This window comes from Lonchura striata, chromosome 19, assembly GCF_046129695.1.
Source record: "Lonchura striata isolate bLonStr1 chromosome 19, bLonStr1.mat, whole genome shotgun sequence".
NCBI lineage: Eukaryota > Metazoa > Chordata > Aves > Passeriformes > Estrildidae > Lonchura > Lonchura striata.
In genome coordinates this window covers 8,055,178-8,082,343 of record NC_134621.1, presented here as the reverse complement: position 1 = coordinate 8,082,343, position 27,166 = coordinate 8,055,178, and the positions used below count along the sequence as shown (strand labels likewise).

Sequence of the window (27,166 nt, the reverse complement as noted above, 5' to 3'; positions counted from 1 at the left end):
AGTTTTGTTTTGTTGATTAGATAAATAATCTGAACAGTTCAAATAATGGGCAACTGCTTCATTCCAGGTAGGGAATCTTTACCCCACCCCTCAAAATTCAAGGGTTACATTCAAGACACACTCCAAGCAATGTACACTGACTGTTAACAATTAATTTACAACTTTGAATATAGTATTTAATGCACTGAATTAAATATTCAAATCATATTAGGTTCCAGGTTGGGGTTCACAAACCTGTTGTGATCGCCAAGTACCAAACATCATTACAACCTGCCAGGCACACACTGAAAGGCCAGGTCGGGAGAACCCAGACAATGTTAAGAGACAAGAAGACAATGCCCAACAGCAGCCTGAGGTCCAGTTTGCAGAGCCCAGCTGGCACAACCTGCATTTCAGGATCTGAATCCTAACATGGAAAAAGGTTTCCAGTGTCTGCCATTCCAGTCACTACCTAGCCAAGCAATCCAATTCCTGACTTGTTCCACAGTACCTGGAGCATCCATCCTCTGCAGGCCCAGAGAAACAGGATTTAAACTGACACTTATCTAAACTTTATTCCATATAAACCAAATACTTTGTAAAATTTCTGAAAAATTAAACTACTTGCATGTTAAAACCATACAAATCTTCGTTCTGTAACTGACAACACAAGCGATGCCTCATTTTCACTTCTGTAAATTAGTTCTGCACACAGTAAAGCACAACTTAAACTCATCTCAGGTATTCAAGTCCTACCCAAGAAAGGAGAATGAAAGTTATTATAATCTGGCTAAAAGCCTGGAAATTTATGGAGATGCCTTAAATAGAACTGTAACAAGCTGGCAGAGGAGAACACATCTGAATTTTAAGCCATGCAGAAGAGAGTTTATAGAGGTGCTTGCCTGAGGTGTCCGCATGTGGAGGGTCTGGACACACATCATGGCAGATTTTGTATTACTGAACTTCATGTACAAAAGCTGATTTCAAATAAAACATTTAATGAAAAACAATGGTTCATTTAAACAGCTGAACTTGTTTGGGGTGGTTTTTTTTTGGGGAAGGAGGGTTTTCTTTTGTTTTTACATCTACTGTACCGTTCAAGTTCTTTTTAACCAGCTTACATGGCATCTGCAAAGGTACAAACAGAAAAGGCATCTTTATAAATAGAAAACAAGGGGATTTTTTCAGCTTTTATTATAAACTGACATGACATACAAAGTTTACTGAACAGAAGTAATTTCATTACTATTTTTGGGGGGATCACCAACTTTTTGTGCAAACAATGCTAGCCTTCTTTTAAGCATTAAGAGCATAACTGCTTAAGAAATGACATAAGCAATAATTCTAGAACTACATCTCCCCTAAAATAATCTATTTTTTACATATGTGCACAGCTTTAGCAAATTAAAGCCAGAGAGAAATGCGTGATGTACTATCCAGAGGCATAATTAGAGTTTGCTAAAACTCGAGAGCTGGCAATTCAAGGAGTTTGTAATGAAAAGCTGCAGTTTCCCTCTTTCCTATTTTGTACACAAAATCAGTGACTAAGAACTTAATACTGGATGACAAATCACATCCACACCATTAGTTAAATAGTCTCACAGTTAAACACATCTTAAGGACCATCAAAATCAGTATTTACATTTTATAAATTTCTGAAGACACCATTAGAAAGCTTATATACCCCTTCAACAAATAGGGAACTGCATCTCATGGTGATGGAATGAAATAAAAAACAAAAAATACCTGTATTTACAGCAGCATTGTTCCTTTATAAATAAAGAATATGAAAAATGAAATATTTTAAGGATAATAAAAAATTGAGGTGATGTCACTCAACCACAGTGCTTGCTGGAATAAAACCCTTCGGTGCTGATACTGTACCAGTAGTGAAACCACTTTCCATTGGAAAAAATCTGTAAACGTATGCATAAAATGTGTTAACAGCAGTGCAAAACTGCTCAAATATAGTTTAGTCAGCATCTTAGTATCTGTATTGAATACAATACATCACAGAATACTTACATAAGAAGTGCAACACATTTTCTGGTCCAATTTTACAGTGCATTTTTCCCTCAAGAGTGGCATCTCGAAAGCCAAAGCTAAACCCACGGCCTGGCCTTGCAGTCTGTGCTGAGGCGAGAACTTCGCGGGAAGTTGGCGGCGCAGCGCCTGCAGACGGACACGAGGCTCCAGCCTTAGCATGGCACCCCAGGATGGGCCACCCCAGGCACAAGGGGCTGCACCCAAATCCTCTCTGTAGCTGTGTAAATGTGTAATAAAAATATAAAGGAGCTAAATGTTCAAGTTTAAAATGGTACACTGGGCGATCAATACATCAGAATTATCCACGAAACCCAAACTGCTGGTTAAACCTCAAAAAGCCAAGGTGGTACTTCACTGTGTCTGGAACGTGAAAAGCCAAGATCTTTCCAAACAGGCACAAGACAAAGGAAGTGCTAAGTTTGCCAACTTTGATAATTTTTAGTGTAAAAAAAAAATTGATTTGTAATTTATGATCAATTGATAAATGATTTCAAATACAAGGATCAAGGTTAAACTGTAAATAGTCAGACATTATTTTCACAAAAAGCTAACTGGAGAATTTCTAAATAAGAAAAGCAGAAACTGTATCCCAATCCCCTTTCCCAATGTTTCACAACTTCATGGTAGGAAAAACAGCCAGATACAGATGCAAAAATCTTAATATAAAAACGGTTTTACATATACTTAAATTATGTAAATTCCATAAAGTTCTCAAGACACTAATTACTAAAATTACAAAAAGATTTTTATATTGCTCTTCATGCTCAAACTCTTAGAATATTGTCATCACATCACCAAAACCAATATACATGTAGTACTTGCATAAGTAACTGAATAAAAACCCTGTTTAAACAATATCCTTGTTGAAATCATTTATTTCCATCCAACAGTGCCTGTTTGGAATCTCTGTATTTCTGTGTGTAATTCTTTATAGAGCTCATGCACCCTAGAATGTCGCTTCAATGTTTGTCCGTTGAATGACAATTGATTTTAGACTTCAGAGCTTCTGCTTCTTGCTCTGTTTCGTGACTCCTGAGATGCTTTCCATTTCTGAAATCCTCTCTCTCATGGTATTTTCACTGTATCCATTTGCTGTCCCACTTTGTTCCTCGGAAGATTCCTCGTCCGTCGGGGACGCCGATTCTCCTTTCTCCAACTTCTGCTGCATCTCTCGGAGCCTGGCCACAGCTTTGTCTATGGACATGATGCTGATGAGGTTAAAGTCATGCATGCTGACCAGGTGGAGCATAAAGTTTCGACACAAGTTCTTCTTAATGATTTTTTGTCCATAATTTTCAACAAACAGCATACAGGCATGATTCATTTGATTGTCAGCAATAAACCTGTCAAATAAGAAAGCCATCACTATGCAAGCAAAATATTTTCAAAACCAAAAAGATACTCTACAACTTGATTTATCAATGTAACTGCAGAGAGCAGTTATTACATGGTCCAGTATTTTTTCTTTTCAAAGCCCAAATGCTACTATGCACAAGAACTTCTTTAAAAGCTTAAACTCTCAAAAGCTTATTACAAATTATCCTTTAATGACCCTTTCCTAAACAAATGAGCCAAATGAATTTTAAGTATTTAATGAATTGCAATGCAAAATGGTCAACCAACTGTATACGTATATACAAATGTATCTAATTTATTTGTATCAAAACTAAGCACAGTAACGTACCCGTGCTTCATAACATGAAGATTCCATAATTTCATCACTTCTTTCTCTCCTTCGTTAACATCAGAAAATTCTTCAATTTGCTGGAGATTGGGAGGAAGGATAGGAAAAGAAACACACCCATCAGAACTGCATATCTACTGCCAAGTAGTGAGAACATACCCAAAATTCAACTTAAACACAAAAATATATTATATATAGAAAATTCAGGCTCTGCAGTCAAAAAAGTTAGAAAAATGTCTTTTGATGATAAATTATATTCTGTATAGCTCAAACTGTGTGCTCGTGATTCCAGCATCTCCTCTTTGAAGGAGAAAAGCAGCCACAAACAAGGAAAATTTGTTTGAACACAAGAGAACTGAACTGTGTAAACTGAACGCACACTTGAAAAAACAAGCTTTGATTCCAAGAATTTGCATCAACTGTAGTTCAGCAAAATTTTCTGCTCCTAAAATGCAGAATTTTCACAACATATGCCCAAAAACAACTTTTAAAAACCACAATCCACTTAAAAGTAACTTTGTACAAACAGGATAATTACAGTGATGGTTTTCTCCCGAAGCCATTCCGGATCCTTCTCATCCTCACTGTCCACCTCCATCTCCTGGGGGCGGAGGGGCAGGCAGGTGTCGCTGTGGAAGTAGAGCCGGTTGTGGCCGCTGCTGTACGTCCGCTGCTGCTCCACCTCGCCGTCCTCCGACTCCAGGAACTCCGACATGCTCGCTTTCGTGCGCTTCGGCCTGCCAAAGGAGAAGTCACTGCTGTCACAGATGCAAATACTGAGAACTGTCACTCATTAATACCAATTATTTTAGGCTCTAGCTTGCAAAAATGTTGGGAGTGGGGAAATCTCCAGCAATTAAATAATCCTGATCCAACTCTCCAACTACACTTTTTGGGGAAGAAAAGTTCTAGGGTAAGTTCTAGGGCTCTATTTAAAGAGGGCTACACAGTTACAAAGAGATAGCTCAACTGGAAAGATACAGAAAAATAATGGGTGATGTTATCCTCCTTCAGTTTACATTTTATTTAGTCATACAAGTGAAATATAGCACTGTATATATGCACCTGCAGATTCACAAATCCCCAGGTAACACAAATCTGGTTTACTGGCCAAAAAATTCTTTACAGAAAGTGTGGTTGGGCATTGGAATGGGCTGTTCAGGAAAGTGGTGGAGTCACTAGCCCTGGAGGTATTTAAAAAAGACTGAATGTGGCACTTGGTGTCATGGGTTAGTTGATAAGGTGGTGTTAGCTCATAGGCTGGACTTGATCTCCAAGGTCTTTTCCAGCCCAGCTGATTCTGTGAGCCACACACAGAGCTTGTTTGCCAGCTCCCCACCTGCACACCAGGATGTGTGTGATTGGAGTTCTTTTGACGGGCCCGTTGCGGCTGAAGGCGAAGCCAGGCTGGCGATGGATGTCCTGGGGGTTCCCTGCGTAGGAGCCATCGTAGCACTCATTGATGGACACGTCTATCCGAGCACCTTTTGGATGATACTGGAGCACAGTTGCAAATACTCAGCAGATAGTAATGACAGTGCATCAAGAGGTTTACAACAAGTAACCTTTAAATTCTGAATACCTTAAATACCACCTCTCAATAACCTGATATGGCTCTAAATTTCTTTTCACAACACCCAAATAATTTTTAACCTCTAGGAGCAAATTACACTAAAACTTCCTTCCTCTGTACTATTTTACTGTTTTGTTTAAAACTGCTCAAAACTAATTATAAAATTAAGCTAAGTATCTGCAAAAGACTGCTAGCAAGAACATTTCTAAGTTTCCTAGAGCTTCAAGAAACTTCTAACCAAATACAATTATATTGCCTTCTACATCAAAGAACAGATTGATGCAAAAGCAGTAGCTACATTTAGAATTCAGCCTCCAGTAGTCAGCATTATTTAATATATATATGTATTTAAACAAAGAAAGACAATACTTCTCCATATAACACACAAACATTCACAGAAAGCAGCTTCTAACCTGTAGATACAGGCCTACAATTTACTGAGCTGGAAACAGGATCCCTGCATGTGTAATATCTGTGACAGACTGTACAGAGTTTCATAGTGCTGAACTACAAAATGTTTACTTACAACATAATTAAAGATAAATCTGCTGTGGCAGAGTTTAAGATGTTTGAGTAAACTATAGAGTTTCCGACAGTTCAGCGTGCACCAGGGGCAGTGCAAGTCATCGCGGGCCTCGGTCTGCTGCCTCGTGTTATTGTTGTAAAGGAACTGATGCAAACAAAGGAACAGGCAGAGCAGAATTAGCACCAAATGAGTTTCATTCATAAACTTCCAACCCCCAAAACCAAGCTGGATGTCATTACAGGAGACCTCCACAGCAACAGTTAGATCTTGGGCACACTGTATGAGCTCAGTGTACTGAAACACTGGTATTGCAAGAATTTTTTTTCCCATTGGAGACCAACCTGTCCCCCTCCAGAAGTCTAACAAGGAATGTCCTTTGTCTTTCAGAACGTCACATGTGCCCCCAGGAAGATTAGTTTTCTGGAATACTTCCATAAAGAGGAGTCTGTGGAATAGCTTTCAGTCTGTGATTCTGAGACTCTTTAAAGGCATCCATGAAAATGGCAAATGGAAATTTCCACCCAGCTCCCAAGCAAACATTTTAATTCCACACAATATTTAGATTCTAGTTTTTCCCTTCAATGATTATTTTCAATACCTGGTAAAATATTCGCAACTTCTGTCGAGGTTCATTTAAAACATCTCTCTCTTTTCTTGTTTGAAGGTCTGTAGGCAAAGATTCTTTCACAGCTGAAAAAAAACCACATGTAGACACACATTTTTTGGTGCACAGGAACAGACAAACATTGTTTCTTACCCAACTATGGAAGTTCTGAGAAGTCCTGAGAAGGGCACTGCTGCTGAAGGAAACAGGCTACTTGAATGCCCTTTGATATAAGTAGCTCCTACCAGCAACAAGGAAGTCTGGATGCTCAGCTTCCTTCACAAACCTACAGGCAAACCCACTTCTAACACAAGATTATCTCAAGTGTTGAAGAATCATTCAGAGAACTTAAAACTGGTCAGGTAAAAAGCAACATTTTTCTTACTCCATTTAAGCAGTGAATTCTTTGTGTATAGCTGAAAGCTGGGAAATAAAAGGCATCCCTGCTTTCAGATTGCTGCATTCAAACACATCACTTAAATTCGATTTCAGAAGTTCCACAAGTCTCTTAACAGGCAGTAGAAATGTAAGTAAACACACAAAATATTTAACTGCAACTTTTACCCTTGAACATTGTTTGTATGTGTAATGGCACTAAACAACTGCTTAGTTGCTTCTGAGTTCTTCCATACACTTTATAACTGTATTTGATTTCATACAATTAACAAGAAACCCCACATAACTAAGCAGGTTTATAAATCTGCCCTCAAGAGAACCCAAGTAATGACCTTACTTGCTTCTAAATGGTGATAAAGATGGGAAAGCAAGGCTCAGTTCTACTGACCTAACTTTTACAAGATGCACTTATTTTAAATGCAATATTTTATTTTCTGTCTGTATGAAAAAGAGAGGAAGCCTTACACTTTAGCCTGCACCACATCAGAGAAATCCCAATTCCATGGCTCAGTTACTTTCCGAACTTTGTAATTACAGCTAAGTTTGAGCTGCCATATTTAGAAAGTCTTTGATGTCTTTATTCCACTGGTCTGCCTTGGTAAATATGCCAAAGTAAAATGACAACACCAAATTTATGCACCATTGGGAAAGATGTACTGGATCTTTATCCAAATCTCTGATAAAAGTTTTGTAGTTTTGCACTCTCATGGTATTCAGACACTGCAAACAGCACAGCAAAATATCCTACAATGCTGCACATTACACTACATTACATTTGTGTATAAGAGATGGCTGTACTATTTGGGAAGGTTGCTCTGGCTTAACTGTATCAATTTAGCTTTTCTGATGGAATCAAAAATGGGTTCCAGGTTACACTGGCAATGCAGTCTTGCCATATTCCTATTGCCTCTCTACTTGTTACAGTAAACTACCACACACTTTCTGGAGTTAGTCAACTCAACTCTTATTTCTTTTGCAAGTCTGAGCATAAAACCTGCCTAACAAATTACAATATAGGTCTCCAAGAAGCTCTAAAATACAAAGAAGTAAAGAGAAAGCAGAACAATTTCTACAGCTAAAGTTCAAGGACCTCCCTCATTCTGTTGGAATTACTTCATGCTTGCGTGCACTGTCAGCCTAATGGAAGAAACCCAAGTGTCTTCAATCCCTAGCTCAGGTAAAATACTCAATTCAGGGAACAGGTATTAGTCTTATTTAAATATTCTTGTACTCTCTCCATAGAGAAAGTTGCCTGTAAGGTTGGCTGAGGATGTTAGGGGTCATTCTAGACATTGGTTTCTGCACAGGTAGGGTGAAATTCTTCTTGCTCTCCCTTTTTTATCACTTTAAAGCTCTAAAAGCAGCACAAAGAATCACCACTCTTAGAAAGTCTCACCATTAAGTTTCTTGACATTTACTGCATAAAAACCATGCTTGGAAAAGCAGTGCTTTACTCATAATAGTAATTTCCTTGCTGTCACTACTCTATCCCCAAAACATCACCAAACTCAGACTGAAATGCCATTTTGGACAAGTTCTCCAAAGCACTATCAACTCTTCACTAGTGGTGCCTCACTGCACACCCCAGAGACTAAGTCTGGGGACAGAACCACTGCACTCCAAATAATCACTTCTACAATAGGGACCTAGAAGATTCCTTACTCTCAGTGTCCCAGTCTAGTTACAAGCTTGGAAATGCTGATTACTTTAAAGTGAACTGGGTGCCAATCCAGAGTCTAGGTGTGTTCATAGGCGTTGAAACAACAGGTGCAGCCTGTTGTTCTCTGTACAGCTTAAGTTTTCCAGATATCCTTGAGCTTTACTTGCCAACACAAGATTCTAATATAAAGTCACAAACAATTGGGAGTGAGACAAAGTAAAGATGGCATCTGGGCCAATTTTCCTTCTAGTTTCTTTACTGACCATGAAGCCATACATAGAATATCCCTTTGGCCAGTCTGGGTCAGCTATCCCAGCTGTGTCTCCTCCCAGCCCCTTGTGTCCCCTGGCCTCTTTGTTTGTGGGGTGGTGTGAGAAGCTGCAAAGTCCTTGACTTAATCTAAATATTGCTTAGCAACAACTAAAGCATCACTGTTATCAACATTATTCTCATCCTAAACCCAAAACACAGCACTAAAGCACTGAGAAGAAAATTAACTCTATTCCACCTGAAAGTAGGGCACCTATAAATCCAGAAACTTACAGAACACTAATGGGAGTGAGTATGGCAAACCAGACAATCCCAGAAATCTTAGTGATGGATTTTCCCCAATATATTTCACAGCAGGATTTGTGAGAACTGTATATAATCACTTCAATATTGTCCTGATGTATACCTTTTAACCTTAAAAAAATTACAAAATATGGGATACAACAAAGCCGTTTTGCTTTTTCCTGCTGAGGATAACCTGAAGAAGTTGCACTAGTGATACCTAAGCACAAAAGGGTTTAGCAGATGATTATTCAGCAGCAACACCAAAGTCTGCTTACCTATAGTCTGAGTAGGTTTAACAGAATTGGGCTTGTTTTCTTGAGGGAGGCTTTCAGAATTTCGTGTTGCAAGAGGCTTAGCTATAGGAGCTGTAGACTTATCATTTGTGTCTCCTGTCCAACGAAGAGTAAACTGAAGTGTAGGTCCCTGAGAAAATGTTTCAAATGGAGGCAACCTCTGGAGAATGGGGAAAATAAAAAAAAAACCCACCAGCAGAATAAGTCTCTTCACAAAAATAATAAAATATTCACAGAATGTAGACTGATGTAATTTCTTTTAATGCAGGTAAAGGCTGGTCAGGATAGTTGAGCTTATAACTGTACTTTTACTATAGAATTTGGATAATCTCTGCTTTCTTCATAATTATATAATCATGTTGAGACATAGATACTTTGCAACCATCTGGAATCTTCATGTTCTTCTCTCCAATCACTTACAACTCATACTCTCCCAGGACATGTGAGCATGACTACGTAAGTACATGCAATCAACTGCATCACTGAGTGTTGACTCACCTCAGTCAACAACTTCTCCCTTCTCAATCCTTCCTCCTCCAGTGATCCTCTTCATCACTACATTTTATCAGCATTCTCTTAAGCTATGTACATAAGATCACACCTCTATGGGTTCCTCTTTCTGACCCGTAAATATTCTGCAGCTTGCTCCTTTTTGGTTTGTCCAACTTGTTAGAAAAGCATTTAAACTGCTTGATTTCTAGGTCAGGAATTCAGAAGTCACTGACATACTTACAGTAGTTGACATCTGCTTGTATTAATGAGCCAGTGTCACCAATGCTTTCTAAACTGAGGGCTAAAATAAAATGTATGTCCATGCATTCCCAAAAATAATTATTTCCTGTGAAGACAGGTTTCTTGGCCACTAAAACAATTCATACCTTCCCATCCAGAATAGTTTCCCATGTTGCTCTTTTCTTGCTAATGGGACACTCTTCCATTTCCTGCATGGCCACTTCATATTCCCCATCCAGAAGTTGCAAGCGTCTGTCAAGACAAAATATATATTATGTGTAAAGAAAGTTCTTTTATTGTTTTTCTATTAAAATACACTATTGCAGAGTAATTAAATTTCCATGAACCTAAAGACATATTTTAAGGCAAATTTCTTTGACTAGGTCTAAATCTTAGGCAAACATCACTCATAACAAAGAAAAATGTTAAAGACTAAACCAAAAATAAATACATTTTTATGCATTATTTGGTTCTGCTGCAAATCAGTCTCATTATACAACAACATGCCTGAGAATGTCCTTGCTTATCATCACTACAAAACGATCTAATGGTTTGTATGGTGTTTAGCATATTGAAGTTATCCAGTGGAATTAATAGAAAAGAACAAAATACTGTTAAGACTTCTAAGAAGATACAAATTAGAAAATAACTTTTCTTCAAAATCCAAACTCTTCTCAAAATATACTTCTAAAACCCTACTTGGATAAATAAATAAAATATACTTCTAAAACCCTATTTGGATAAATAACTATTTTGTCAAAATTAGTTGGAGCTGGTTTAAGCATCTTTTTCTTCAAGCTCCATTTTTATTGATAAAGAAATCATGTAAATACCTACCTCTACCTAGGACCAGCACTTGCCATGGAAAGAACTCTTATCTTCATGTACTGTAATTTGGCTGTTGGTACTATGATCCTTTGCAGCACAAACAACCAAAATGTCCACCCAGGAAATGGTCTGGTTCTTATCTTTTTAACTGGATCTAGTGTGCTCTAAGCTATTGACACCAGAGTTCACCCCACTCCACCTTCTTTGAAATACATTAAGTAATATAATGATAATAAATAATTAAACTACATGACAGAGGATGCCTGTTATAATTTTAACTACTTGCTTGATTGTCCTGTAGTAAGATGTCTTCTGTAACTGTCAGCAGAAGGAGACCTCTGACTACTCTGGGCATGGGAGAAATTATGGCACTCAACAGAGTGTAAGCAGTAAGGATATTTCAGAGATCTTTTCTTTGTTTAACTTTTTAATTATGCTGTCACTGATCTTTAACAGAATAGAGAAATTACACCTGTCAAAAACTGGCAAGGAACAGACAAACAAATGCAAATTACCAGGACAATATTCAAGTTCATAGATGGGAATTATTTACAGTAATCACTGAACAGGTCTTAGTATAAAATGTGTTATGAAACCTGTAGGTTGTTTTAAAAAAACATAACAAGCCTAAGTTCTTATAGTAAATAACAACTAAAATGCAGCCAAAGACAAACTACACTGTAACAAAGAACACATTAAGCTTATTACCAAATTTCTAATATTATGATGATTAAAAATTAATAGAATGATTAATAGAGCTATATTTGTTTTTACAATATTACCTGTTTTTATCAAATACAGTCATTTGTGCTACAAATGTCTTTTCCCCATCTTCACGATTTGAAGAGTTTCTTTTTCTTCTAGCTGGAAGTTCCTCATTGACATCTGCACAAAAGAAATAAGGTATTCAATCATTACATAAGCACAGATTCAAAAGATCCAACAGTCTCTATGCACTCACAAATATAACTGGCTACTGACTGCGTCAGATGTGCCATACAATAGAGAAGGACAATGCAATAAAAGCACTTAGCTTAACAGTAATCATATTTTAGGTGTGTTCTCATGTATCTATAATTTCATTGTATTATTCTGTCAGCATAAAGAATTTGGGATTTGATCTTCCTCCTCTTGTGGCTATAAAATAGTGAGAAATAAAAGTTTTTCATTCTACATGTACTCTCCAATGCTGTAACATTTGTGTTGTAACACTTCTCAACAGGATTAAGAAAATAACTTTTAAAAATATGTTATTGAGGTATTTTTCTATTGGCTTGTTACTTAGTTTTGCTGAGAAACACTGATAACACCCACAGTGAGTCAGCAGTGACCAGTGTTGGTGGAGGAATAATGACAGTCTCAGTGACTACAGGGCTCTCTTGCACTGTTCATCCGCTAGCAGTGTTGCCTCACACCTTCAGCATCACATTAGTAAAAATGGTGTTAAATTTACACAAAACCAGAAGCACAATTTCTAGCTACCAGCTGAATTTCATCCCCACCTCAAAAGAGACTGCAAACAAACAAAAGCTCAATCACTCTGTTATTACTGGCCCTTGTCACAGTGTGACCCACGCTGCTCATCCAGACAACTCCACACGTGCCCACAAGATAAACCTTGCAAAGGCAGATTTCAAGGTTGAAGTTACCAATGTTTTCATTAGTTTCCCCATTGATCAGTCCATTAAATTCTCTCCTTCCTGGGCGAGTGACTCTGAATAACAATGAGTAAGACTTCACCATATGGCTGTTGCTTGGTTCAAACTCATTACTGGAGACTGCAAGTGATGGGAAGTTGCCTGGTTTAATTTGGCTGAGGTCTGGGTTTAAAGGCACCTGCTTTTTACCTGTAGGAACCTGTCTTATTGGACAACTGACATCCTGCAGCAAAACAAGAAAGATAAGGTTCAGGTTTTTAGACTTCAAAGTAAAGACATTAAGTATTTAAACTGATGCCATTTCTAAACTACATTTGTTCTGCCAACTTTTGAAAATAAGCCTCATAATAAGTCTTTTAACAGATATAAATAAAAAAATCTGGAACAATCCCAGATTTTAAATGCAAACCCAGATATTTTTAAGTGTAAATAAAACTGGCATTGTATAACCCCTTCTGGCAGCAGCCATCTTTCTCTATGTGAATAAAATAACACTAACATGAGGCACTTAAAAATATTGTAGAACGGTCATTAATACTGATTTAATTCTGTTTACTTGGAGAAATTAAATGTTTTGGTTATATATTTTTTTTTCAAGGGCTTTCTAGCTTCTCCTTGCAATATTTCAAAGTGCATTTTGTGCTATCTCTGAGATAAAGAACCACTTACCTATGATTTATTATATTCAGTTACCTCTCAAAGAGATCATTGAACATTGTGTAGAATTGGGAAAACAAGACAAGACAGCCTAAATATGAAACTTGCAGCAAAAACATTTGGAATAACCACTAGCACCTCCTGATCTCGCTACCTTTATCCATACTAAAATAATTAACAAAATTGGCTAGAAACAGTATTAATTCATAAAAACCTGTCAAATCAGCCTAGCATTAGGGAAGAACACACAGCTCTGACTGCAAATCTTCCCCCTTCTGCTTAAAACCTAAAGCCTCCCTTAGTCTTGTAGTTGGGGAATTAATCTGCCAACTGATGTGAAGTAAGTACAGCTAAAACTGCAAGCAAATTCAAAGATGCTTTAAAAATAAATATAAAATTGTTTATGATTCACAGTAGCTGAAATAACCAGAAAATGCAGAGAAAGAGATGAGTTGGCTGATGACTGAGGAATTCAAAACAATTACAATTCATTTCTTTTTCTCCTAAACTCTGAAAGGCACAGGCTACTTTATGATTTTGTGATTGTCTGGTTTCCTTAAACCTCTGGACATCACAAGGGAATGAATATTTTAATGATGTGACACACGAAAACTGATGTAAAACCAGAAGTGGTGGAAATACACAATGAGTGGATGTGATTTACAAGCTGAATTCCATCACCAAAGCTGAACATTTTTTAAACTCATTTATCATAAAGCAGTGCAAAATCTAATTAAAAACAACTCGAATACATTAGTTCTTAAATTTAAAGGCTAATTTCAACAGAAGCATCACTATATGGCAGTGTTACTTAGATATTCTAGAAGCAGCTAAACATTTTGCTTTAATGTGTATTAATAATTTGTCCCATCATTTTTACCTTTCGTTTCTTGTGGCAAACTTTCACCAGCAGTACTTCCAGAGTTACAGAATTTTGTTCATTCTCTGAGTTTTGTGATGGCTTATCTAAATAGAAAAGTATTTTAAGTTCTGAAAAAGCGAAGATCTATTCAATTATATCAATCCATCTGTAATTACTTTTTATCCACAGGCACATCCCAGGTACAAAGACCACATTCTTGGTTTCAACTCTCCCCAAACTTACTACAAATTTCCACTTGAGAATATATCCTAATCATTTTCGTATTAGCTGATTTAAAGGCATAGCTGATCTCTAAAGTTTAAAAGAACAAGCTTGTTACACCTTTTTATAACGGAGAAAAATGTTATGGTTAGATTTAAGGACAGTTAGAATACACTTATTACAGATGAGTTGAATTATTTTTCCCAGTTTTTTTCTTTACAGCTTGCAAACCTAAACTTGGGCTTAAGATCCAGATGCTATCAGATAGGAAAACAAAACAAAATTACACTACCCCCGCCTTAACCATTATGCAAGGCTAAATAAATGCACAATAGCTGTGAAAGGATTCTCAAATAAACTTGAAAAAAAGTCTTAGAAAATAAGATTTTGTTTCAGAGACTGCACAATAAATTTCCTAGAGCCTGGAATCTTCAAGGCAGCTGCTGCCACTGGTGTGATCAGCAATGGCAACCAAAAAAATAGAAATATAATTTTATTTTAATGGAAAAACACCTTTTATTCCCAGAGCAATAGAACTCTTCATTCTGGTTGAGGAATTCCAATATTCTGATATTGAGAGGCAAATCCCTATGTGCTTGGAAGACACCATGGAATGACTTCAGGTCACTAAAATACGATTTCCATGGCTTTTATAATTGTTGACATAGCCTTTCTTTCATTTCTAAACTCAGCTTGACAATTTTTTTTCTTACACTTGTATTTTAAAGTAGAAACCACTGAATCTTCCAACTATTTAAGGGCTGTGGGTTTTTTTAAAGCTGCTTCAAACACCAGACACATTCCCAGAAAAATCACATTCTTTGAGAGAGAATCACTTTCCTCAAGGTCTATTTCCGTTTGAATGGATGATGGCTTGAAGTATTTCTCAAAATCGCTGTTTTGACTAAAACCCCAAGGCTTATCTTCTTAACATCACAATTAAACTCCAGCATTTCTAAAGCACTACTGAATTATAACTAATGAGACAGGCTGAACAAGTAAATGAAAACCCACATCCAAACAGCGGAGAGTAAAAACATTCAAATATTCCCCTCACAGATCTCTACTAATTTCAAAGGTGTTATACAAATTAACAGGGGAATGAATGAATTGGCAAACATACCATTTTTATGGAAGAACCCAGTAAATGTAAGTTGCAAATGAGCAGACAAGCTAAACAGGAAAAAAAAAAAAAAAAAAAAAAAGGAAATGTTAGAACAAATAAGTGTTTTCTTCCCACAGCAACCACTTCACTGATGTATAGTACAGAACTCTAATGATTCAGTCCATCTTTTTAACTTAGAAACTGCCTGGATACAGTAGTTGCAGGTAATGCAGAACTGAACACCAGTTTTCTCTTTACAGACTTATTCTGTGTACTCTATGACTTGATACATTTAAAAAAATGTAAACACTGCAGTAGAAGAATATTGACTGAAGACAGGAGATCTTGCCTTCACAAGCAGGCAAACACATTTGTTGGACAGTCATCAGCAACAGAATTTTGGTGGAAGCTTTCTAGAATTCCACCCTAAACCACAGGCTTGGTAGCTTAAAAGAAAACCAAATCAAAAAGTATTTTAAACCCGGTAATGAGAATGTTTACAAGGGGGAACCTGCACCTTTAGAAATAAAGAGATATCAGTTTAATCAAGTCCAAATAATTTGTAACTTACACAATCAAAATAATAATTGTATCTGTTTCACAGCCTAGACTATTCTGCTGACCATAGACCCATCTTATTTCAAATTGTAAACTTCAGGGCATATTTCTGTTTAAAACAGGTATTCATAAATCTAGATTTAAAAGGACCTCAAAACCACCCAGTATTTTTGAAATACACATTGAATGCAATATACCCCACTAGACAAAACTTTGTGCACCTTCTCTTCTCAGGCAGATACAAGGAGACACTCCACACTTGTTTTTAAACACAAACATTCCCAGGAACTCTGAGAGGACCAGAAGTGCTTAACAGCTCAAGCATTTAAAGGACTCTTATCTACACCAACTTGCATCATTAATCCATGTTACTTTTCCACACTAAAGCACATTTCTTACAGTTTTTAAAGCACAAAAACAACATACACAAATGAATATTCTACATGGTTTCAGCAAAGCAACTAACCACAATATGGATCAAAATATAATTAAGAAAAATAATACATAGTAAATCCATAAGACCTCTTAGAACACAAAATTTTTAAGTTTGTTTCAGACTACACTGTCTATGTCACAGCTGCCTCTGAAGTAGTCTAATGATTTGCAAACACTGTGGAAAAGAACAGGTTAAAAATAGCATGTATACAACAATATAAACTACAAGTAATAAAATTTCATATTTTCCCAAATCCACCTCTTTTTTACTTTTAATTCCAACACACACAGATTACTTACTGACACAAATGACACTTAAAGTTAAGCCAAATACCTGTTTGAGATTCTATACACATTTTCAGAGATGCCACAACAAATACTGAAAGTTTATCCCAATACTGTTTTTCTCCAAGTTATGTGACCAGCATGCATACACATATTTTAAGATTCTGGAAGCAACATTTTCAACAGCAACTACCTTGCTTCAAGTGACGACTCTATCACTTCCTTACACTTTATCAGTCAAAAGGATTTTTGATTCACAGCTCATGCATGTACTCATTTGTACCCCCACACATAAATATGCAGCGGGACAGTACCTGTGAGATTCTTGTTCTCCCTTCATTTTCTCTACTTTTGATAACATGTCATCTACTTTGAAAGTTTTCCTGTGAGGAAAAAGCAAAAACAATAGTTTTACACAGCCACTATATCCACAACTTACAGCATGAAAATGTATTCAGCCTGAGCTTTCACTTGATTTTCCATGTAAAACTGTCTATATATATACCATTTTAGCCTTCTCTTCAGAAAACCCCTTTTAGACACACACATACTTTTTAAGACATAGTATCATGCCTGTGTAATAAGGGACACAACTGCTCCTCAAGTAGTATCAAAAATAATACAAGGAATTAAACCCAGACCTTGCAACAGTAATTCTACTGCTCATAAGAAGTTTCATTTAACAGAACATATTGAAACCTTTGCAATGAACATGTTTAACTACATTACAGTTTTGTCAAAGAAAATCATTCTGTTTTACTGACACTTATACATACCAGGAATTGACATGTCAGCACCTCAGTCATTACTATTTTAATCTTGATCATAATAATGAAATTCACTTAAAACCTTACAGGACAAAATTAAAACCTCAAACTCTTATTTCTCCACACATTTCTATTAAATGGACACAATGCAAAGAGCAATGAAATTGGAAGCGACCTTTGGAGCCCACTCACAGGAAACAGGGGACAATGACAACAATGTCATAGAGAATAATCACTTCAAATCTTTCCTCTCTCTAATTCTGACATCAGTCTGTTCACACTCATATGTTCAGCCTGTTCTACCATACATACAATTTCATGTTCACTCACAAGCAGAAGTTATTCAACATGTTACAGAACAGTCATTCCATTTTTCATTAAAGGCAAGTTAACATTTGGATCGAGATGCCCACAAAATCGCACTTGATTACAGTGACAATGCAAGAGTGAGAGGGCACCTTTCTTTCACGTTTATACCTTAGAAAAATAGAGTAAGAAGAACAAAAATGGTTGCCAAACTGGATTTCTTGCAGAGGGAACAACACCATGCTCTGGGAAAGTGGGAAGCATTTGTCTACAGAAATACCCTGACTGAAGAAACACTGATGTCACTCTGCAGTCAGCACGTACTGCTCATGAATGATTGAGTTACACATCACATGGGGACTAAACAGCAACACTGGGCAACAAAAACTACGGGGCTGCACTCAGATAACAAAGAGACAAACAATTATACTTTGTGTAGTAAACAATCACTGAGTCAAAGCTCTACTCAGCCCAAGAGTCACACATATGAGACTAAAGAAGTGACTCACCTACACGAAAACGTGGGATTATTAAAATCAACATTGCAGTGCTCAAATTTAAAGCAGGAGAAGTTAAGAACAGAGTAATTTATTAGAAGTTTCAGATTCTAAGGTAAAAATGTCTCTGGGTGCACTTTGCTCCACTCATCAAAATCAGCCACTGTTCTGCAGAACAGCAAGTTTAGAGGGCTTTCTCCAGACTGAGGAATTGCTTAGAACAGATTTAGACCAAAGTTATGTCAGGAGCAGAATACGAGCCAAAAAACAGCTAAGAGACAAACATGATCCCAGAATGGGGGAAAGTTAACAATCTTTCATAGAATACACTAACATCTGACCCAACATACTCAGTATGTGACCATTATTGATCCAAAAAGAACAGTGGCACAGCCTTTGTTAAATCCAGACTCAGGTTAGTCAAAACAAAAGAGCCCTCTTAAAAAAAAAGAAATCTTTCCAAGAAACTAAAAATAGCAACTAATAAATTTTTTTTCCCTTTGAAGTTAACTTGTAAGAGCAGAAATTCCTTTAAAATGAATTACTATTTATGTTACCATGTTCCCACGCAAAACAGGCAAAATCAAGTTTTTATAATAACCGTCCCTCACACTCAGGATTTTCAAGACAGCATTTACTTGTGTAACAATTATGTGCATCTTGTGCATTCCTTTCTCCACCCACTCTTATTCCAGACAAGAAAAGTAATAATTAGCAAAGTATTAGAAGTCACATCATAGCATGCTATTATTTTGCCAATAAATAATATAATTATTCCTTTATCCAAGTACTGTATGTGAAGTAATTTAATTAAGTTAGTAACTTCTTTCCAATACCATCATTTAGTCTAATATACTAACAACTGAAGACAGACCCAGAGACACAAAGTCCAGTTCAGGTCTCCATTAAATATTAGCTGACCAAAGCTCATCACCTCTCCAATAAGCAGCAATTTCAATACCTGTTTAGCCCAGGTTGACACATGCCCATTAACTATTCCCTATAACCATTTTCAGATGTTCTAAGCATTCTAGGTTTTCTAAACACTTTCTCAGTATTAAACATGTGTAGTAATGTCAATACATAATTTCCTGGTAAAAATGCAGTAATAGTTCCCTACCTCCAAGTGATAAATTTGTCTGGCATTTTTCTCAGACTATCAAAGAGCTGGAGGTAAAAGATGTGGAGTCATATTTACTATTCTTTAAGTAAGGTCTATTAAGTTCAGAGATTAGTTACATATATTTTACTTATTATACTGTTTACTGAAATGGCAATCAAAAATATCAGCAATTTAACAATGGCAACATTTAGGAGTTCTAGGGGAATAAATTAATGTACATGCATAGTTCACATAAGTAGGCTAACAGTGATGCAGTTCCAGAAAAGACTTCTTTGCAAAGAGAACCTTACTAACACTTTCACTGTACAGAAACCAGAACATGTATTTTTCTTAACATAAACATCAGGATGATCTTCTCAACTTCAGATATTTTTTCTCTTTAAAGTCACTTTTTCATTAAAACAACAAGATCATAGACCTTAACTACTTGTGTTGAATGAAGAATAGTGATTCAGGTCTTGTGCATATCTGCAAGTATTTACCAGCACCGATCAGCAAACAAGGATCCTGCGAATTCCCTAAGGAAGTGCAGTTAAGACTCTTTTGCCAATCTCTAAGTCCAAACTACCTTTAAATTGCAGCTTCTGTGGTTTTAAGTAGGCTGAAAGAGAAGGGCCACAGTACTAAGTGAGTATGGAAAGGGCACAGGAAACCCGGAGGAACAGACTTCACAATTACTTTCTGTCTTTTCCACTTTCAACTATGCTCATTCACTTCTGTTGCATTATTGTGTTTTTATAAAGAAAACATACTGATACGTTTTATTTAATCTTCCTAAACCTAATTACAAGCATGATTTCAATTAGTCAGCATCAACAGAACTATTGAAAGAAACAGCTGTAATCTGTCTGTTACTAGAACACCTCCCAGTTAAATCACAGTTCTAAAACTAAGTGTTAAGGGAACTGATAAAAATCAGTATGTTTCAAACAGAAATCAAGCCTTACCTGTGCAGCTGAATCAACTGGAATTTGGAACAGTGGATAACAGTGCACAGGCAAAGAATTGTCTCTTACTTCCCAGCAAGTATGGCAGATATCCAACAGAACATTTTCAGGTAACATACACATTTCAATCAAGAATGAATCAATCAAAGTTATAAGCAAGACCTTCCTTGGTCTAGTACAATTCCAGTTGGAAAAACCAAACAAAACTGAACCACAAAAAACAAAACAGCCTGAAAATAATTTCTTAACATTTTGTTCTGACTCACTTTAAAATAAGCAAAAAATTTTGTTTTGATAACTTTTTAAAGAAAAAATAAGCTGCAACTTCAAGTTTAAAAAAATAAATAAATCTGGTCTGCCCTAAGTACCTGAAATAGTATGTTATGGATTCAGTTTTAAGAAAAAGTTATATTGTGGCATTAAAACTCATAAGAGGAACATTAAACAATATCCAAGAGATTCAATAATGCCGTAAACAGCTCCTTTAATTAAAAATATGCAAATTCTACTGATGAATAGATCACCCAAATATTATGTCCCTTAGACAGAAATATGAAGTTTAAATAGAATTGTCTGCATAATCGCATCTTGTTGCATGTTTGCTGTACTTAAATCCCACGGTGACTGTTTCTAAGCGATAAGAACTTTGGTGCTAAAATATTTTAAACTAAATGTTTAGGTTACAAAAGAAGTCTAAACTCTAACAAAGGATTTTCAATGATGGGGAAGTAACTGGAAGGATCTTGTGATTCTGCTAATAAATAATGTACACTGCACTTGTCCCTCTGCAGTGTTTCTGTGTTTTCAGGTCCACTGACAAGCAGCTGAAGAACCTCACATGACAGGAATTACTATTTTCCAGTATCAAAACTGAAGCCCATCTCTCAGGTGTATACAGTTCAAAGAATTTGCTGGAGTTCTTCTAAAATACTATAAAAATATCTACTTTATTTTCCAGCTTTTAAAATAACTACAGAAATAATTACTGGATTCTTTCAAGACTAGTTAAGAAAGCCAATAGTTCTGTATTTGGGTTTTGTTTTTTTCAAAAACATCTGGTTAGGTTACAGTTTAAAATAGTGTTTCATATGATTATGATTAAGCACCATCGATTACATGAGCTGGGATGTAATACAGTTTTGTTTTTTAATAAGTTCTCCTCCAAAATACAAAACAAACACGGGAGAATTAGTTAGGATTCTGCAGATAGTTCTTCACATTTGAATACTCCCAGTATCCACAGGAGTCACATGGATGAAGCTACACATACACGTAACATTGCAAAAAACCTCTTAGGTCTCAGAAATCAACTGTACACTGAAGTATGCATTTTAAAGTTCTTCAAAAAGAAAACAGAAGGTTACCCTCCACTGCTTTTTGGACTTCTGCTACTTGGTGAACATTTTAGGATTACTTTAAAAAAACAATTTTACCTTTTGATATTTGTTCGGGAGTTTCTGTGGGACATGTAAGTGAGAGTTCTGTGCAAAAATATTGGCTGCAGGGGGGAAAAAATAGAAAATGGTTATGATTGAATTAAAATTTTCTACAAGTGCAAAGTAAAGGAGTGATAAAACCAATTACTCACTGCTATTAGATTCCGGGTACGTAGAAATCTGTATATCTGTGTTGGTTCTAAGAAAAAGGAACACATGTTACCCAATGCAACTTATACCTCCAGAAAGACAGTCTTATAATGATAAAAAGTATCTTAGTTTGGCAATTACTTTGAAACAATTACCACAAAAGGCATTAAGTGAAGCATCACAATATTCCAAATAACTCCAAGTTATCACATTCAAGGTTACAACACAAAGCAACTTCTTACTTAAGGTGCCACAAATCAGGGGTCACAACTCAACTCCGACTGCTCTGCTTCCCACAAAATGTGTTTCTTACAGACTTTGTATCATTAAAGGGCAGAAAAAATACCTCAACATATCACAACCTATAGTCATAGAGATAAGTTTTCTTCATGAAGTTAATGAACACATCTGCTAGGATACCAAAAGAGCACAATAAATTTACACAGTCAGACAATTTGGATTCTGATTGCTTTACACTTCTGGCAAGTACCAAGGTCACTTGCAGCAGGTACTGAAACAAGAACAGGGACTGTCAGCTGACTATGATCCATTATGGATCATTCTAAGGTGGGAAATTAATGTTGTTTTTAGTACAGCAGCTACTGTTTTCAAGTGCAAAAAGAGAAAAGATAATTCAGTGTTCACAAAATGGACACTAAAGCACAGCATCATCTCAAACAGGTCTGAGAACCAATGTTCAAATGATCAAGACTTGCCTACAAACAAGAGAAGGACCTTCAGTTTAGTTTTAACCAAATAAATCAGGACAAGAAGGGTTTTGTCTGGATCAGGTTATTTCTAACAAGAATTCCAAACTAAACTCAAATACTCCCTATTTAAACTGAAATAAAAGCCAACTCCACTAAGTAACATCAGGAAAAAACTTATAAATTACTTAATATACATCAAGTGGAGAGAAAAAAGAGAATAGACAATGTATTGATGACCATGCTAAGGCTAGTAACACTGCCTCCATCTCCAACATAAAGAAAATAAAAATTATTTTTAAAGAAATAAAAAATTTTCATATGACTACAAAACATTTATTCCAAATAGCTGGAAACCTTATTTTGTGGAATTCTGAAATTAGAAGTAGAAAACGACAGCTTCTTATGTCCTTTACCCCTTTTTAAAGCTATAACTCAGCCTTATTTCTACAGTTATGAATGCAAGACCCCATAGAACACATTAAGTAAAGATATGCATTACTCTTAGAGAAGCAAATCTTAAAATGATCACAGTAATTCCTTTTAGAAGCCTGAAGAAAGACAGTGAAAATCTGCTTAATGCAAATTATCACAATAAAATCTGTATTTTTCAAATCAAGATAAAATAAATGAAGATATGTACACTTTGCCATGAAGTGAAAATACAGAGTAGTTGCAACTTTGAAAAAGACATCCTATGTTTTTCATTCTCAAAAACCCCATGACATAATTATAATTTTTAATGTATGAAAACATCAAGTTAACATTCACAAGGATGTAATTTAATTTAAAGGCAACACATTGCTGCTTCAACATTAGTTTTCCCAAGTGGAAAAATTCTGAAGCACACTCTTCAACCTGCAGAGACATAAGTCTTACAAGTCTGTATTACTCAGCAAAAGCTTAAAATAAATATTTTATCTTTTCCTAGCATATGACCTTGAAAAGGGACAAAAACACTCAGGAAGAATGCAATTCAGTACTACACGTGTCAGGATTTTTTTGATCCAGTATTTACTTACTGCAGTTTTCCCATGATATTTGCACTACAGGGTTAACATAGTATGTATTTATGTATATCTACAGTGTAGCTTCCTCCTGATCCCCACCTGTGCTTCCCTTGTCTGACACACTGAGCCAGGAGCAGAAGAATTTTTTCCACCTCAGCCACTGAGAAAAAGCTCTTAAAACTCAAGTCTGTGACTTGACCCATTTGCAGCACAGCATTTACTGAATACAGAGTGTTGTTAAAAAGACTGAGACTTAAACGGCCATGCTTTATTCCAGACTACACCAAAAACTCCAACACTGTCACCGTCTACAGTAAGTATGACCACTGACAGCACCAATCCCAAAACAGGATCATGTCTTCAAGTAGGGCATTAAAAAGTCCCTTCAAATTCTGGCAGCTGCACAGAAATCTTTTAGTGCAACTTAAGTTTACTGATCCACAGTGCATTTAAACCAGATTTCAACAAACAACTTTCTAGTGAATTCAGGAGGATTCTCCTCCTATGTGGAACTGCCATAGGGGGGATGCCAGGGTCGCAAAGGTCGATTTCCAATACAAAACCTCGACTAAGTGAAAATTATTGCCAAACAAAGACAAACCAAGTACAGTGAACTCTTAATTGCGTCCTGCCCCTGAAAGGGGCTCGAACGGCAGAGGCCAAAGAGGAAAGGGCTCCCTCGCCTCTCCCTGCCCAGAGCCTCCAGGGGCTGCGGGAGGAGGGAAGGGAGCCAGCCGCCCCGAAAGCGTGATGGGAAGTGGGACTGAGAACCAAGTTGATGGCTGGGCGCGGGCACACACGGCACACACACCCGCGCCCTCCGCCCCGCGGGCCCCAGGCGCCTCTCGCCGCCCTGCCGCACACCGGCCCCGCTCCCCGCGCTTCCGCCCGGGACCCGCCGGCCCCCGCCTCCCCCGGCCCCGCTCCCTCCCTCCATCCCCCGACCGTGTTTACCCCCGGAAGCCCCTGCTCCCCACAGCCCTCCCCTCCTCCTCCCGCCCTTTCCGCGGCGGCTCGGGCCGGTCCCGCCGGCTCGGCCCCCACTTCCTCCGGCGACCCGGTGCTCACTCTCGAAGGCCTGAAGAAAGAGGTCGTGGTCGGCCTGGATCTGCTCCATCTTCGGCTTCTTCACGGGGGGCAGCGCCGCTGCCGCCGCCGCCGCTGCCGAGGAGGCCGAGGAGCCGCCCGAGTACCCACTGCCTCCGCCGCCGCCGCCGCCGCCCGCGGCACCGCCGGATTTGCCACCGGGAGCCGCCGCCGCGGCGGAGCCCCCGAACCCGCCGCCTCCTCCGCCGCCGCCTCCTCCTCCGGCGGCGCCGCCAGCGGAGCCCGAGCTGGGCCCCGCTCCTCCACCGTGCTTCTGAGGAGCCATAGGAATGGCCCCGGGCGGGCCCCGGCGGGACGGAGACCGAGCGGGGCGGGCAGGGCCGGCCGGGGCGGGTGCGTGAGGCGGGGGGGGGACGCGCCGCGCTCCAACTCCGCCAAGTCTCCTCCGCCCCGCTCCCCTCAGCGCCGCGGCCGCCGAGCCCGACCGCCGCCGCGCGCCCGCCCCCCGCGCGCGCCCATTGGCTGCGGGGATGGCGCCGCGCCGCCCCATTGGCCGCCGCCGGCCCCGCCCCCGCGTGACGCGAGGATGGTTCTGGAAGCGTTTGGTTGGTCCGCGCGCTCGGCGCGCGCCCCCCCCACCCCCCGCCTTTGAACTGAATTCGCGGGAAAGCGCCGCTCGCGCTCCGGCGCGGGGCATGATGGGGCCGGGGGGGCCCCCGCCGGCCTGAGGGGCCGCTCGCCGGGCCCCGCCCTCGCACCCCGCCGGCCGCGCCCCGGCCGGGCCCGGGGCTGCCCCGGGGCTGCCCCGGGGCACCGGGCTGCCCCCGGGCTGCCCCGAGGCACCGGGCTGCCCCCGGGCTCTCCGTGCCACCGCCCGCTGCCCCCGCGGCCGCACAGCTGGCTAATGCCCCTCTTGCCTGAGGGGCCGCTCCGCTGTCCGCAGAGCTCAAAGGCTAAATTTGCCGAAATGGAAGCTCAGGTATAAATGGGTATCGTTTTTGTGGTGGAAGTGGTTATACTGGATCGGCCACGAGGTCCTGCTGCTATGCCGTAGCTTTAAACGTAGCTGACCGTGAGGTTTCCTCAGGAAGGCACACGAAGTTGGCGATGGGACTCGAATTCTGAGGTGAGGTGTCCCTGGGCCCGTCAGCTCTCCTGTGGCCCGGGGCAGCGCGGCTGCGGCCGGAGCGCGGCGGCCTCGGGGCTCTGAGATCGGCGAGCCCGGCCGCGGCCCCGGGGAATCATTCCTTACCAGCAGCTCTTGCACAAAAGGCTTCGGCAGCCGTTCCGTTCTGTTTGCTTTCCTTTGCCGAGCTTCTCCGGGGTAATTGTACAGGGTAGGGTACGAGTGGTCTGTGTGAAATACAGCCTTGAATTCTGGTACCAGATATAACTGAGGTGCTGGCACCCCACGGTCTCCGTTTCTCTTCTAATTTTTAGCGTTAAGAAAAATGAACCTAGTGATAAATGAACATAGATAAATATTATGAGGGAAACCATATATCAAAGTCAGTCATGCTGTAAATGTGCCTTACATTACCAATAAATGAAGATTCTAAAGTGATGTCTCATCTGTCCCTTCTTAATCTTATTATGTTTAAAGAAAATATATGTGTATACACCCCAAACATTCAAATAAACAAGTCTTTGTTGATTACTTTCCCCCTCTTTTTGCTTTTTCTGCTGTACCATTTATTTTTCATGTTTGCTCTGGGAAAGATCTTTGCTTCCCTTTTTTCCCACTCCTCCTTCCCACATCAGGCATTTTCAAGCTTTTCAGTATTTTGCTTCAGCCTTAATTTTCTTAGTTTTTTATACATTCATTGTTGCCACCGCTTTATCTATGTTGTGTTTTCTTTCTCTAAACAATATTGTTACGTATTTTACTCTGCTTATAATTGTCTCTGCTTAGTATGCCAGCTTCTTCTGTTTCCTACTCAATTTCTCTACAGCCAGTTGTTGTTACTGAATATATCATTTCATGTCAGTCTCTCACTCCTGGCAGCGGCAGTGTTTGATGCACTGTACATTTTTGAGAACCTTAGGTGTAATTTCTTTGCTCATAATATCCGTGACTTCCTGGTGATGTTTGGTGTTTGGGAGGCTGGACTCGGAGGCTAGAGACCAGCAGTATCCCAAATTATGGGTGTATCTAGGTGATCAGAGATTGAGCTTGAGGCTGATGACACCCTGTTAAAAGTGACAAAATATATCAATATTGAAGTATGTGTGAGAAAGACTCCTCAATTTGTACAACTGCAATTCAGTCCTTGGAAGTTGTTTATTGCCTAATTTATTCCTGTTTCCTCCCAACTGCTTCTGTTGCTTCTGTCGGTCATCCTTCTAAATGTCAGAACTGGAAGGAGACAGAGGGCAACCTTCCAAGCAGGAGTAAAAGATAATTCAGGAGTTAATCTCTGGCATTGAGCTGGATCTGATTGTGAACAGAGGAACCAGGGCTGTGACTCCTGCCTTGAGAGAGACAACACAGTGCAGCACCACATCCGTGTCTGAGCCC

General features: G+C 38.9%; 1 protein-coding gene across 1 annotated transcript; it reads right to left on the bottom strand.

Moving 5' to 3' along the window:
- Positions 1-1,154: 1,154 nt before the first annotated feature.
- SUZ12 (SUZ12 polycomb repressive complex 2 subunit) lies at positions 1,155-24,988 on the bottom strand. Its single transcript, XM_021537756.3, has 16 exons — positions 24,670-24,988; positions 21,887-21,933; positions 21,732-21,796; positions 16,973-17,041; positions 15,399-15,448; positions 14,072-14,157; positions 12,526-12,757; positions 11,659-11,761; positions 10,195-10,300; positions 9,299-9,476; positions 6,407-6,498; positions 5,809-5,952; positions 5,049-5,206; positions 4,248-4,446; positions 3,710-3,789; positions 1,155-3,368 (listed from the first exon to the last, which is right to left on the bottom strand). Exons 1-16 carry the CDS (start codon positions 24,971-24,973, stop codon positions 3,023-3,025), a joined length of 2,259 nt encoding a protein of 752 aa, XP_021393431.3. The 5' UTR covers positions 24,974-24,988; the 3' UTR covers positions 1,155-3,022.
- Between the last annotated feature and the right edge of the window lie 2,178 nt (positions 24,989-27,166).